The 16,639-nt window shown below is 37.3% G+C and overlaps 1 protein-coding gene across 2 annotated transcripts in view; it reads right to left on the minus strand.

Annotated features, from left to right (window-relative positions):
- The window catches only part of TMTC2 (transmembrane O-mannosyltransferase targeting cadherins 2), a 236,821-nt gene that overhangs the window by 86,944 nt on the left and 133,238 nt on the right, over positions 1-16,639 (minus strand). For both annotated transcript variants that reach the window (XM_063396396.1, XM_063396395.1), the window contains one exon: positions 9,891-10,719. In XM_063396396.1, the coding sequence (XP_063252466.1) occupies positions 9,891-10,638 (748 nt within the window). In that variant the 5' untranslated portion in view covers positions 10,639-10,719. The remainder of the gene's footprint in view (positions 1-9,890; positions 10,720-16,639) is intronic.

Below are 16,639 nucleotides of genomic sequence, written 5' to 3' on the forward strand. Positions count from 1 at the left end.
TCTTGATTCAGAAGTTTGCTTCACATTAAAAAAAAATAACATTGAAAATCATTAACAAAGATAACCCAAAGTATTAAATTCCAATTCCTACCTGGCACCCCCCTATAATCCATGAAAAATTAGGTGATAAAGAAATCTATTTGGAAACTGCCATTCTAATAATATATCTGTTGTCCAAAACATGCTGAAACATGAAGAGGAAAAAATCCAACTAGAATTGCCTATTAAATGACTCAAATACATCCTGGTAAACATTTAAAAACAACATACCAAAGAAAAGGAAAATGCTGCCTTTCCTTGTATGTTATGAAAACATACTTGAAAACTAATGAAACACAATGCAAGACTTAAAAAATTTTTGATACTTAACATTCATTATTCACATGAAATTATTATAGTTTGGTAATACTGTTCTTACCTTATGCTATCAGATTTACTCACACAAGCTAATCCACAAATAGATGAATGCATTAATGAGCGTGAACTAGATTATTATTTGAGTAAAACAAACTGCTCGAACAAAGACTGAAATATTTAGGGAACAGCTCAGTAATTTGTAATCAACTTGTCAGCAGTTCTAAACTAGAACCTTTAGTTCACAGAAAAATGCACATCAAGCCAAGAAAACCTCTATGGAGCTTTAGATATATTTGTGTTATTATTTATTATTCTTCAGCTTGTGAAATTAGAAACAGCAGTTCCAGTTTGCATTTCCTCTCTTTAAAATCCTTCCACATTTCTTCTGGCTTGTCTATGAAAAAGAAGTGAAAGCATGACAACTAGAATCTCTATTTTTTCCTTCAATAGCGTTTAAGGATGAAGCAATGCTGGTCCAGAAAGAAAAGCCTTCACTTTTTTTCTTCAAGGGGGAAATAGTTTCACCAACAGAGGAATGCCAGGCTTCCCCAAGAAAACCTCTGAAAGCTCAACAGCACATTCATAAAAACATAATGAAGAGTTCAATAGCTGAAACAGTTATTTTACAATACAGAGCCACTACCACTCAAAAAATAGCCAGAAGATCAACTAGATCATGTTTATTAAGTGGTTTGAGAATGATAAAATGTATGTAAATGTTACAAGTTGCTACTTTCAAAGTGGGACAGTTTTTGCATAATTTCTGAACTATGGCTTGTATAAGGTATTTATATTTTTCCTTTTATTTCAAAGCAATAATTATTTTTTTAAAATATGCAACAAATTCATGCATATAATTTGCAATAATTTTCCTCTAAAAATTTCACCTGTTAATAGAACATTTTGCTCAAGTTACCTCTTTTTGCTAACTCAACCCCAAAATTGCCCAATTTCTTGTTTTCCAAAGGGATAATGGTTTCTACATAACCATAATTTATGTGTTTAATCTACTTTGCATGTTGATTTTTTTTTAATATCAGTGGGTATGTGGTAATTTTGAGACATACTGTGTTAGAGATCTATCATCTCTTAACTTTTACATATTCTTCTATTTATTAAGGCTGTTATTTAGATAATTTGTTCAACAGTTCATTTGTTGATCAATTGCAGGGCTTTTGTAATGACAGCAGGTGGAGAAAAAAACAGAATTGAAAACTATGCACTGCTTTGAAAGCTATCCAGCAGCATGTCAGCGTGGGTACTGACCAACTCACATTTGGCAGGCAGTGCTTTGGTTTTGTCTCTCAGTTCTGAAACCCTGATGCAAATGAACGTGGATGCATGCTCATCGCTGCTCTACTGCTCATACACCCCCTTCACCCTCTGTGTTACAGAAAATTAACTCTTCCTCCTCAAAGGATGGCAGAGTGACTCTGGCAGCTCAGTGAACCTCAGAGATGAGACTGAGCAGCTGCTAGTGTTCTTGGGCTTCACCATTACCTATCATCCTACAGCCAGTCAAGTTCTGCCACAGCCTCCCGCACACTCAAATGATTTTTGTGAAGAGTATGTCATCAGACAACTAAACTGATCCAAATTAGGGAAAAAGGATGACCACAGTACCTCTGACATCTGATCTACTCACTGTTCTGTTCACAGCAGAGCCCAATCACACCTTTGCACAGCTTTGTTAGCTAAGTGTGCACTGCAAGTGTGTGAATGCTGCAAGACATTAGTGCCACGAAGTTCCCATTCCATGAAACTTCACAATGGTCAGGAACAGAGCCGTGAACAGGGCTCAAAACTCTCACCATATGAGGAACTCTATGAGGAACCTCTCACTATATGAGGAACTGTATTTTATAGAGGCAATGCATATAAATCATGCAAAAAAATGAAAGCAGGACAAAGGAGCAGAAAAATACAAGTGGAATAAGAGGACATATCGGGGCACCTCAGTCATCTCAGGATGAACCCTGAGGAACTCTTCAAAGCCTCATAGTGACTCAGACAAAGAGGTGGCCGTGTACTAAATTTGTCAAATGATGTAACCTTCTTAACAGTAGGCTTCTAAAAAAATTTTCTATGATACATTCAAATTATCACTTATGCCCCAAGTGATGAAGTGCAAGCCAGCCACTGGTAACAATGGCAGGGTGCACTGGAATGTCAGCCCTGGTTCTCCAAGCTAAGAGTAGATAGATCATTGTGGGCTTCCTCCCAGAAAAGGGGAACAGTGAGCACAGTGTCCTGGAAACATCCCAAAGGAGCCACGGCGAGAAGAAAAATCAACATTTGGCTTTGTCAAACCAAGAGAATCTTCAGATGTACTCAAACAATGTATGCCAGACTTGGAAAACTCAAATTAGTTCATATCCAGGTAGCTGGCTTTTTGTAACACTTCAAGTTGTCTGGTGTTGTTTGTTTGGCTTTAAATCACTTAGAAAGCCAAGACAAGAGCCTGTGAAACTTTGCCAGCTGATACATACACCCATTGGTATGGAAATATAGGTGGCAAGAAGGAAGGTAGGTCATAAAATTATCTCCTTCATTTATCAGTGAAACTAATTAAGGACACTACAACTATTAACTAGCATTTTTAATGATCCATATTCAAAATGCCTTCTGTATTTTAAGATCTCAAAGAAAAGTTCAGTGTGCTAGAGCATCTAAGGAAAGAGAAGGAAATGGCATTGAGAATTCAGTCATTCTGTTTCCTGATCTTTTCTGCAATTTAAGACAAAACTATAAGTAAGCCTCTTGTGCATACTGTACATACATCATTTACTGTTTGGATGCATGACAATTGGCAATTATGACAGTTCAGGCTTAAGTAATAAAACTCCCATTCCAAATTCCATCCAATTCTAAAGGAGGGGCATTTGAAAGGCAGGAAAATGATGACATGTAATTCAGGTAAAAATTTTAAATAAAGAGGACTTTTCCCAAGTTATACTTTTTTTTTAAAAAAGGGAAAATAATGAAACAACTGGATGATTATCTCATGCACTTAAGCATGCTCAGCCTGAGAATCAATCCAGATAATCCCATTTTCCTATAATTAAAAGTAACTCTTTCCATCTGAAAAAACCTCAGGCTAATTCTGCAGAACACACAAATATAGACCAAAGGTCACTCTTTAATCAAACTGAAAAATAAAACCTATCATTTTCTGGAAAAAAAAACCCAAAACGTTATGCCATTTTGCTTGATATGCCACAAAAATTCATCTTGCCAAAGCTGATTCCTTCTTGACTGGGCCTGTTTGTTTTGGGTTTTTTTCCTACACTGTAGTTTTTAGCCCAGATGAGCTTCTTGAATTATTTTGCAGAACACCTCAGAGAAGACAGGGGAAGATGTAACAGTCTGACTGGCCTATGTCTCACTGTCTCATATTTGTACCTTTAAAAAAGCCTAACTATTAGTTAATAACAGTTTCTTTCCAATCCCCCTACACTTTAAGATTCACACATTAGAGATACCGTTGTACTGCACTCCAAGGAGAAAAAACCAAATCCTTGTTTCCAGACCTCTACACATATATAAGGGAAGAATACCAAGCTTTTTCGTATCCTGCTGAAGAAGAAGCACATCCCACACTGACTTGGGTTTCAGAGGAAATTACAGCACTTCCAAAGAACTGGAAGAGAGAACACTCTTACTGCAGAACAAATTCAGAGTTTGAACTGAACTGTAAACCACTTTCCTTCAGCTCTCCACCATATTTGGCATAACCAGACTATTTTGCTGAGGGTGGGCTGCCTGTGGCATGCTCAAATGCCCTAAATAACTATGGCTGTTTCCCAAACAACTTACAAATGACCACTCCTTCTACACTCTTTAATCATCCAGAGCAGCACTACCAACCATTTAGAGAGCCCCACACTGTTTTCAAGGGAGTAGGCTTTTTATGTAACTATCAAACAGTTCTATGTGGTTCATTTGAGCTAACTCTTGCAAAGCTGTGTCCTGGTTCTGGCCAGGACAGAGTTAATTTTTCTACAGGAGCCAGGCAAGCTGGTGCTTGTAGTCCCAGCTACCCTGGCAGGCATGGCCAGACCCGAAGGTTATTCTCCCATCACTTGCAAGATCTCTCTCATTCCAGTCAGGGGAGAAAGAGGGCATTTGGGAGAGTCTGGGATGGGACACTGACTTGGGTAGCAATATTCCTAAACCACAACAAGCTTTTAAGAGTGGCAGATATAAAAAGTATTTTAAGAACTTTGAAGAATCCCATAGAACATTCATCCTTCAAATTCTGATATTTTTGTTATGAACAGAGACACCAAATTTATCATGGTATATCCTGCATAGTTCATATGTAACAGTCTAATAGGGTCATATAACATTATATATTAAAAACGATACTTTCAATGTGTAATTCTAACCTATGATTTTCTTACCTAAATAAGATCATTTGATCTCCCATATAATAGCTCTTACAAAGGTTCTTACTGATGGCTGGAAACATTTTACACCATTGAAAGATGATATACCTTAAAGTAATTTCTTTAAAAAGTAGCTAAAGCTGAAAATTATTATAGAAGTCAAGGAAAATATCCATGCAACATTAAGTCAAAAAAGACTAAGTACCAGAAAGTTCTGGCAAAGATATTGGGAATATTGGTGATTACTTGTTACTATGTTTCCCTGGCAAGTTCTAAAAACATTAACTAAAAAGAATGTCAAGAATCACCATAATGACTATATATTCTGATATATATTTATTAACTGGTTTAAAAGGGATATTATACTGCCATAAATACAGAGACATTTTAAAACAACCATGAATCATCAAAAAAAACCCCAAAAATTCAAATATTTTATGGTAATAAGTAATGTGAGTTCCATTCCAGAGTGAAAATTAAGATTAAAACTGTTTGCTAAAAAACTGCAGAAGAGTTCATTGGCAAATTAAAACTAACTCATAAATACCTAACTCCAGATGGTATGTTCATTTCACTGGTATTTCTTAACAGTGATAATATGAAAAACTTTTAAGTGTACTTATAAGCAAGTTTTATATGACAACCTGTATACTGAAATCAGCTTCTCTCTCAAGCTTTCTTCCCCAAGCCTATATTTTCTATTCAGTGCAATGTTATATTAATCACACTGATAATTTTATTATTATTGACATTAAATGAGCCAAAGGAAAAAGAAATAACAACTGTACAGAGCAGTACTTTGGAATTTTACTGACAAGATACATATAAAAAAACCTGAATATATACACCAAAACACTGACACGCAATCACAAATGCTCAAACTATTTTTAAATGCCCAAAGTGGTATTTATTAGGACACACACTGCTATATTTAGGATGTATTAAAAAATATGTAGGGAACAACAAGCTGTGTGTCAGAGCAATAGCTATTGAAAGCTCTCAAGGTATTAGAGGAAATCCTATCTGCATAATGTAAACTCTTACTAATAAGTATATTTGAAGAATGCTGTACCCTTAAGTATTTCATCTCCTTTGGTTTCCAATTATCAGTAGTGATACAAAAATAATAATAATGGAAAATAACATTATACTGCACCTTTTTTGTTTGTGGGAAATACGGATTCTCTACCTAACTTAGCATAAAGTATAGTAACTGTTTTTCCTCACTGAACTGTTAGCTGAATTTTCAATGAAACATCCACTTAGTGTAACAAGTCAACTATTTCCTGGAAGGATCCTCAAAGTCTACTTACAAATGTAATGGTACCAGGAAACTAAAATTTCATCAGTAAATATGACCAAGCAACTAATACCTCTAGCAGTTTAAGCCTCTCTATTTTCTACTTCTTTAATCAATGTCTGTACCAGGTAGGGGAAATATAAAATAATGATCTTTGATGTTCAGATGTGGGCTGCAAGGCATGAAATGGCCCAGAGGAAGATAGCTTTTTGAAGCTTATTTTTGGTACCACAGGGAAAACTAGAGTTAATGAGGCATAATAAGCACAATTATTTCGTGTGTCATTACAATTTTATATTAAACACAAGGTAATCATCACTGCAGAATGACCCTCAGTCTGAGAAAGACTTGACAGCTACCACCCACTTTTAACTTTTTTGTTTGTTTTTACATTTTGAGAGGCCTCCTTTGCTGTGAAAGAACATTCAGATAATGAGAATGATTTCATATCAGTTGGGCTGTTCATTAAGTTGAAGGCAGAACAGAGAAACACTTGTGTCTTTCCCTCCCTACGGTCAAAACATGCATCCACCCACTTCAGAACCCATAAACTAAATTAGTCTTGCATATTTCTCCCTTAAGTGCTGACAAACTGCAACAAGGTACTGCTTGGATCACTTTGAAGTTATTTGAAATACTAGTCATAATCAAAACAGCAGAACAAGACCAGTAAAGATGCAGCTAAGGCATCCTAAGATCTCACAAGGCCTCCCTCAGTACAGGGATGGCAGCTGCCTGTCGCACAGTGAGGCAGCCAGGAAAGCTGGCACACACAGGGTAGTTAGGAGGCAGCTTCACCACCTTCTTCTCACTTGACTCCCCCACTGTGCATTTTCAGGCTTTTTTAAGAGGTAATCCATGCCACATGCTTTTGAGTATTTTTTCCACATTGTCAGTGCTTGACTAAAACAGCCTGGAGAAATGTAAACTGCAGAAATGCTGTGGCTGCCTGCAGGAGCAGAGGTTTCTCACCTGCAGCAGAACACTGCTGTGTCTGCACTGCCTGCAAGGGACCCTGAAGGGACCAGAAAAAAGTACCAGTCAGGTGATTATCACCCATTTCTTCACTGAGGATTAAAGATGGAGAAGCTGCTGAATATGTTTGCCTGCAAGTCCCACAGCAGCAGCAGAGACAATAATCTTACACGTATCACAACACAGAGGACCTGATAATAAACCACCACCAAACGAGACAACTCCATTTGCAAAGCAGCTCAGCCACATTAGTACACAAATGCACACATGCTAAAGCTTGCCTGGCAAATGCCCTTATGACTACAGCAAATCAGCTCAGTGTTGCACAGCATTCATCCTGCTAGCCCAGAATACAGATGGATCCAGAACAAAAAACTCATCTTTTTGTTTTAGTAAAGCTGGTCTTCACAGATTTCTATTTCTTTCTCAGTTTCCACACTGTGAGCTTTTCAAGGAATGCCTCATTGCCTTTTAGATTATGACAGAAGCAGCTCTTGCTCAGAAGAAGTTCTTTTCAGGAGATGAGAGAAAAAGTAGAACTATCAGGGAAAATGATCCTGCCACTCCAGAATTTTCAGAAGTAAGAAAATATTATTAAGGAGAAACTTGCTACTAGTTGAAGAAAGCAGAGAAATAAGGAGAGACAGCCTCTTCTTAGTAGCCTAAAAATAAGGAAAACACTTCTCCACTCTACCATTTGACTGAGCAGCCCATTGTCGCACTCTCTGAATAGCCTATTTAGCAGTAGCATTCATAAAACTAGAAAAAAGAGGCAAACAAAAAAAGATGTTTTTCCTATGTCAACCTCATTTGATTACTGAAGAGTATTCTGAACTGTTGATCTCCTAATGATTTGGCAGGATTGGCAGACAGTCTAGTCCAGTCAGGCTTGCCTGATTATATAAGAAATAGAAAATAAAATTAGCATAGTCAAAGCCAGAGATAATCTTAGAAGTATTCACAATAATGAACAGAATTGGGTGAAAGGTCACATTAGCCAGGGGTTTTTTATACTCAGCCTTGTTACAATGTGTGTGGGCTAGTAAATATTCAGAAGTTTAACAGGATATTTTAACCTGATTTATTTAAGTCAGCTCAGCCTGACTTATCATTGCATCACATTGACATACTGTCTTTCTTTTACACATATTGCAAGACACTTAATGTCAGCTTATATGCCAAGAAACCAGAAGATCATATACACACGAGTGTGCATACTGAGATGTGTGTGATGAAAATAGCTCATCCTGTATCCTGGGAGCATGATACCCAGTAGTCTAATTTCCATACAATGCTGCAGCCAACCCTTCTGTTGGACAAAAACTAGCGTAGTTTTTTTTTGATCACAAAATTTGGCTCATTGCAAGCAGACAACTATTAATGTCTGGAGATCTCCACCAAGGTTAAAAAATGGAATATGCATTAGCTAATGAGGTGCATACACACTTTTCTTTCCAAGGAATTCCAGTGTTTTAATACAAGTTTTATATTGTCACTAAACCTGTAAGTCTCTGAGCTTCATATAATCACTGGTGTGCTGCCTCACTGTTCAGTTACTTAATTTCTTGCTCTCCTGTGCTAGTTTTGAAAAAAGAAGTAAAACAAATGGCATATGCTTGTTCACAATTAAAAGAAGTCACTTACTGCAGCAACAAGTTTAGTAATTTTCCTAGGGTGAGAAAGGATATGAAGAAGAGTTACAAAATCAGACTGACAAACTACTAAAATGCTGCTTTGCTAGGCATTTTATCTGCCAAATCTACTTTTTCACTCCCTATCAGTTCACAGTAACCACCTGCATTTGCCTCTTACTATTACAGCTTTTAGACTATAACTGTCTAACCAAAATGCACAACTCTATCAGCAATGACTTCAAATTATATAACAGGTTTCTGAGCAGAGGTCTGAAAAAACTCAAATACTCAAGTGCTGTCAATTTTTTTCTTTCACAGACAAGCAAAGCAATCAACTAATCCCTTCTCACTTCTGAGGAACTGTGAATAAGGAAGGCTTAGTCAATGTCTACATTAGACTCACAGGTGATATTTTGACCATTTTCAAATAAACTTGCATGTGTGCCAAGAGCAGTACAGCCAGGCAGCGTGGAGTTCAGGATCCAAGCTGGATCTGCCATACATGCTTGAAACCACAAAGCCACAGCTAAGCATTGTTACTGATACCTAAATTAGCAGGTTTACTGCCTGTTTGGATATGTTTACACTAGCTGAGGGCACATCTCATTACAGCATAGATATAACCTTTGAGACATGGCTGGGCAATGTTACAAATAGCTGCTATTTTCTCATGAACAGAAAGGCATAAGTATTTGACAATAACTCTTTACAGTACTTGCAGGCAGGGGGAACTACAGTAATTTCCTAGGCTCAATTATATGATTTCATTTCCTCATTTTTATTATGTAGTATTGACGTTATTTACATCAGACGAAATAAAGGAACAGCACTTACCTGATGCTGTCCTTGACTATTTCTTTTCTTTTCTAATCACAGAAAACAGAACATTTGGTAAATTAACGCAAAGTCCTCATTATCATTCCAAATGGAAAATCACCAGGGTGGTCTCTATAATACTAATAATGTTTCTTTAATTTCAAAATATAGAACTAGTATCACTGAAAAAGAAAGTATCCCCTTACCTTAGGGTCTCCTTTTTTCCATGTTAATGTCAAACCAGTAACACTTAATCAAAACAGATTCCTGCTTTTCCCCATTTTTTACTAATGCACATACCACTGCAACTTGAAACGACATTTCTTAAAGTATTCTCTCTAGAAGTAGCTAGTAAAATCAGACAATTCAAAGGCAAAGACAGGAATAAGTAAAGCATTCCGAATAAAGAGCAAAAATTACCTTTAGCAGGGTTTACTTTTATCCCTGATCTGTACAGCATCTCCTCATTCTGCCAGTCCCCATTCCTGACAACAGTCTTGAGTCCATAGAAAACAATTAATGCAGCAGTGGAACAAAAAACCAAGTTCTTCAGAAAGCGCTTTTGGGCTTTGACATAAAGGGCCCTGACACCTACTGTAACCAGCAGGCAGAAGCCCATACTAGGAACATACAGCACACGCTCTGCTATTACAAAGCCAACATAGAAAAACAGGTTTGTGGCAGGAACGAAGGGCACTATTAACAAAGAGAGAGACAGAATGACAATGTTCTCGGTTGAAGGAAGCTGCAGTTTCTGAATTTCATGCTTTTTTAGGCCATTCTCTTCTTTTGATGCTAAGCTTGACTTCACCTCCAGTGTCTTGTACTCCATCTCTGGGTGGCAGCTATGCCCATTAGCATTTTGCTTGCCATTCATTACAGTTTTCCCATTGCATTCTCTCTCATTGCTGGAGCCCTTCAAGCTAAAGTAGGCAAGGAGGAGGAGTCCTGCATAGAAGGCCACAGTGTGTAGATTCCTCCAGTCGCTGACTGCTTTAAGAAGAGGCACAGCATCCATAGACCAGTCAAAGCTGAGGGTATCTGGGCACAGCAACAGCCAGAGGTTCTTGGTTGGCAAGTAAAAGAAGGTCAGGGTTCGTGTGAGAAAACTGTCTGAGTCAGCGGCTGGATTGTCAGAATTAGAAAAACTTGGGGGCTTGTTGCCCATCCAGTATAAGCGAACACCCAGCAGTGCAGTTCCCCAGGAGGTCAATAAACCAATGCTGAAGAAGAGGGTCAAATTCTTCCTCTGAAAAAAAAAAATAGGACAAATCAACACTAGCTGTGTAAATTACATACAAAAAAGAACCAAGAAAATATCAGATAGAATTTTTTTTCAGTAATGGAAACAAACACAATAGATCTCCATCTCTGACATTTGGACCACGCCATGTTGGAGTACATTGCTGACTACAGACTAAAGGAACTGGCTCTTTCATTTAGGCTGTATCAAGAATGCATCAGAGTCAAGCCTTCAGATACTTTAGGGCTGTCAGTCCTTGCTTATGATTTAGTTGTGTAACGCTCTGGAAACCCTTATTTTAGAGAAATTTCTGGAACCTTATATTAGTTCCTACATAACTTCCCAAATCCCTTCTCTGTTTCCGGCTGTGACCAAAACATCAGTTTGCCTTAGCTAGACTTAAAGTCTAAAGGATGTTCTAGTTCCATTTCCCTTAATCAAAGTCTCTCCCGAGGCATTTCACTAGAGAATTGATTAAAATTTCCAAGAAAGCAAGAGAGGAAAACAGACAAAAATTCCATATTTAGGTCTCCTAACTTCTACCTATTAACTACAGTGATCACTTGGAGCCTTCAGATCTACCTACTACTGAAAGTCCCACTTCATTTTCCATAAGAAACAAAAAGCTTTTGTGCTAAGTTCACCTCAATATGAGGAAGGGCTTCTTCACATTGAGAGTGGCAGAGCACTGGAAGAGGCTGGCTGCCCAGGGATGTTGTGGATTCTTGTTCTCTGGAGACATTCAAAACTCACCAGGATTTGTTCCTGTACAGCCTGCTCTAGGTGACCCTGCCTTGGCAGGGGGATTTGAACTGGATGATCTCCAGAGGTCCCTTCCAACCCTAACGATTCTGTGATTCTGTGGTCTCAGAGCCAAACAATACATTGGGGGTTTTTCTTCAGGCACACCATAATAAGCACTCCTCACATCTTCATATGCATCTAAATAACATTATGGGACGCAGGCAGCTGACTCCACCTACCAATATCATCATGCTAGCAACTTGAAGAATTTGCACATATTGATGGAATAACTGAACGTCTTTCAGCAGGAGCTGCTTCTTGGGTAAGCTCTGCTCTCAATTACAGCACCCTAAATGAGAGCTGGTTTACATTACTCTCTCTCTATGCAGAAGCTAAAATACATGTATTTCTATATTTCACTTTCTCATATGCCTTTTGTAAGAAAATTTAAAAAAAACCTATCTGCCAAATAGTTCCAGATACAGAAGTGCTTTGATAATCTTTTCCCCATTATTAGAAAGCATTATTTGTCAATCATTTTTCACTTCATTAGGTTTGTTTTCTCCATTTCACACTATACATTCCTGAGATGATTATTCAATGTTTACTTAGTTATTCAGAAGCAGAACCTCACAGTAGAATATTTTATCTTATTTCTACAAAACAACCCATTTTTCTCCTTTGTGGGTGACACCAAACCTTGATTTCATGAATTACAGGTGATTGTGTTGCTCCATTTTAGGTGAATTAGTAATAGTTTTCTACAGTTTACTGATGTTCTACTAAGAAGACACAGTCGAGGAATGATAATTTATAGTTTATCTTATAATATATGAGGAAAACAATTATACCTTTTCACATTTCTATAGAGTTCCTCCTTGTGAAGTTTAAAATATTAAACATCAGATTCATTCAGTCAGTTATGCTACATTATGGAATTTAATGGAGGCATTAGTAGGGAACAAACAAATTCATACTGGAAAAATTCATTCACTTGGATTGCAAATATCCAAAAGATGCTGCCACTTTTTATACATAAAACAAAGCCTGGGTCCAGATTTAATTTGCCATTCTAATATCAGTTTGATTTACTAGCTTTTTTACATCCTGGATAATCCACAATGTTTTAGTAATATATCAATCAAAACCCTCATCTACACATCATGATAACTACATTCTCTGGAAAGCCTATTAGAACAACTTACTTTTATTTGTAAGCTGGATAATACTTCACAACTCACTTCACATATGGTCTCATCCATGCTTGCCAAAACTATTTAAATGCTTTTAATGTTATAAAGCTGTGTAAACTGGTTATCACTGAAACTCCCAACTAAGTTTATATTTGGAATACAAAGATTATTCAGATTTCATGGATTTGCATGTATGTCCTCGCATTAAAACCTCATGTCCCTGGTCCAACTTGTCCTTTTAGTCTCGTAATATTTTTCTACATGAATTTTTTTCTGCCCACCCTTCTGGCTCAATAATTTTCAAACTCACTTCCTTCAAACATACATATAAACAACTCTCAAATGTTAAACGTGACCAATTTGCTGTTTCGTACATCCTTCTTATGAATCCCTTATGAAGAGGCTGCAAAGGCAGAAACAAGCTGGGAACTGAAAGATGATTTTTTTTTGTTTGAGTTAGAAATAGTCTTTTCTGGAAGGCTATATACCACTTGAAAGAGTAAGATATCCCAAATACTAAGGAAGTGTTGATTAAGACATCCCAAATACTAAGGTTTGATTAACAGATGAAAAGTGAGCCTTCATGGTCTGATTAGGCTGCTTTGTTATTTTTTTAATACTTATTTAACAACTGGAAGAAAATCTCACTTTTCTGAAGTCCTAACCATTGCACTTTTCAATTAAATGCCAAGAAAGTCCACATTACAAAGTTCTCTGACAAAAGCATGTGAGACCAGATATGCTATTCCTCATGGATAACAGTGAAACCTTCTAAAAATTTTCAGATCTTCCTCATATGTTAACCAAATACTAACTATTAGAAGTTTGCTTTTTGCTCCTATCCCAAAAATGTTAAAAATCTGTAGCTCAGAGCTAATCAATCTTCACTGCTGGAGTAACTATTTGCAGCCTCTCTTATAAGTTTTACATTTAATGCCTGTAATATCTGTATCCTCACACTTGTAGGTTTTTCAAAGAACTCAGATTATCCATATACAGGTTTGTGTGTCATGCTGTAACAAAACCTTTTTTACCATTTTTTAAGCATTTTACATTATTTTCAAATGAAACATCTAAGCATTCACTCATAGAGCTCAGAAATATCTGAGTAGGTTTACCACCCCAGCATATCAATTTATCATGCTGTAAGGCACTAGTCAACTGGAGACTGAGGTAGATTCTTAAACTCAGTTAACTGACCGCATGAGTGAAGTGCAAATTTCCTGTTGCTGCCTCAGACACAAATGGTTTGCATTCTTCCCCATATTTCACACGTGGATCTTTTCAACAGCCAGTAGCTATACAACCTTTTAAAATTAACTATATGTTAAGTACAGTTAGCAGTAACCTGTAAAACACTGACATGCCATTGTGAATTTTCATATTTCAGAGGAGTTTCAGTCTAGAGGCAAGAAAAATCTGTCCCTAATACTTAAACATCTGACACAACCATTTAAAGTATGACAATTTTTCTTTTTAAGTTTTCAAATCTCACATTGGCCTAGAAGGGAAAGACAAACTCATTCCCCTTTTTTTCCTCTCTCAACATTCATGACTTTTGCATAGCTTTTATCCCTCTGTGCTAATATAGTCACAGATAATGAGAAAGGTTTAGCATACATTTTGGCTTTATTTTCTTTAAGAAAATGGTAGAAAATCATTCCAGCAATTTATTAATATTGAATAATATAGCCAGTTCCCCAGTAGACTTTTGCCTCCAAAGGAAGTGCTTTCAAAATGAACTCTGCTCAGACAAGCACTTTCACTAGTAACTCTTCTGAGCCTTGTGGCAGCCTGTGCTACTCTGATCTGATTGTGTACATTCAGTGCAACCCAGGAGCAGAAGAGATTCTCTTTAATGCTTGGCAGAAAGGATTTGGATTACCATACTCATGAGTCCTAATCCAGCCCTTCTGCCATATGTTTTGACACCCCCATAAATCCTCCAGCCTTTCATAAGTAGCCATTTTCATCTGAGGAAAAAAAAATGAGCACTGATTTAGATGAGATTTAGCATGTCTCCTGCCTGCTAACAGGCAAGTACTACCACTGCAATTTTGGTCTTTGTGACTGTAGAAATCTTTTTCATCACCCAACCAAAATCCATCTGCGTGACCCACCCACACTGCACATTTCCCTTGCATTAAATCCTAATTCCTCACTTCATTACATTGCCCTTAAATAAGGCACTGCAGCAGATTTCTTCATTGGGCAGCCACTGCCAAAACTCAGTCATCACTTAAGTGGTATCCAAAGCATCTTCAAAAGACACTGTTCTTTTAACCTCACATTGTCCATTTCACAAGCAGCATTAAATATTGCACATGACTGAGATAGTCCAGATATCAAAATCATCACACACAAAATATTATTCTTAGTATTCAGGAAATGCAGAGATGAAAGAAGATGTGTCATCAGGCATTACTCACTGGAATTTCTTTTCCAAATCAGAGTTCCTTAAATATATGTTGGCTTGAAAACTGGGACTTCCAAAAGTAGTAAAATGCTGCCAGATCACTAGACTGAGAGCATCTTCTTCCCACACTAGGTAGAGGTTCCTGGATAACAGATCAGCCAAGCTGGAGCCAAACTACAATACGAAACATATCCCCACCAGGAATGAAGCTATTTGCTACAACCCCTGCTGGGTCACAGTACTGAGACAGAAGTGGCCTTTAGTGCTGCCTGATCACCTGCCCAGTTTGTTCCTGCTTGCATGACCCACTAAATGAAGTTTACTTATTTTCACTGGTGATGCAATAACTGACCTGAAGGTATGTTTTTCCTCACAGCTGAAACTCTGTCAACAGCTTGTCAAATATTGGGACCAACTGTGCATATTTAATGACATTTATTTCTAGGTTATGACCCCACACAATTCTTCTCCAAGAAGGAAGTCAGTGCATTCACAAAGCAGATTATCTGTACATACTTTTATAGTAATTAGCCTTTAGCACAAGTAAAACAGTCCCTATTACAACTGGTTTCCCTTACATTAATTTGAGTTATAAATACTAATATTAATATGATTTTAATATGATTAATATATATGATTTTAATATGATTTTTTAATTACCAAAACAAAACAACAAAATCACAAAGACTCTAACCTCTCCAATGTAAAATAGTTATAAGGACTACAGGGGAAAAGACAGACTGCATTAAGATCAGAAAGTGCGTGAATGACTGGAGACAGTACAAGAACGGGAGGACTTGATACGGACAGGAGAAGAGAACAACAAAGCCTTCGAGAAGTAGATAAAAGATGTAACTTAGCAAACAGAAGTCATGCAAAACACAAGCAGGATGCCAGCTCAGCTCTGCAAGACTGACAAAGGAAAACAATGATATCACACTTACTCAAAAGTGGGGGTTAAGTAACAGCCATCTGAAAAGGACACTGGACACTGAAGACCACTAAAGAAGACCCCAAAGAATCATAAAAGGACTTGGATAAGGTCTGTGACTATGTAAATAAAGTAATACAAATATATCAAGCAAGTGGGGATAGCTAATGATATGTAATTAGTGCGTATGATAATAGTTCTGTTTACCCAGCACTTGGGGTACTTGAGTGGAAGGATCCTCTGTGGACCTGACATTGGTCTGAACTTAGGCTTCAGGCTATGCCTGTGTGAAAGGCAGACGAGCAACTTTCTCATGTTAGCCTGAGAAATCCAAAGGAGGAATTCAAACAAACCTTGAGAAGTGAGAAACCATCCACAGGTGGTGTTTTTCCAACATATTTACTGGAAAAAAAATGTTTACTGAAGGGTGTAGACACTGAATAACCAATCATGTTCTTTGTACCGAACTACTCTATAAAAGTAGAATTTTGAAGAATAAAGTGTACTCTCATCTTTACCATCATGGAGAGTCATATTGTTATTTCTGTGCCATCCGAAAACCGTAACAACAATCCTCCAAATGCCCAGCGCTGCAATAAAGAATGACTGCTTTGTAATACTCAAATCTGCATCAGAAAGTTT

This window comes from Prinia subflava, chromosome 4, assembly GCF_021018805.1.
Source record: "Prinia subflava isolate CZ2003 ecotype Zambia chromosome 4, Cam_Psub_1.2, whole genome shotgun sequence".
Lineage (NCBI taxonomy): Eukaryota > Metazoa > Chordata > Aves > Passeriformes > Cisticolidae > Prinia > Prinia subflava.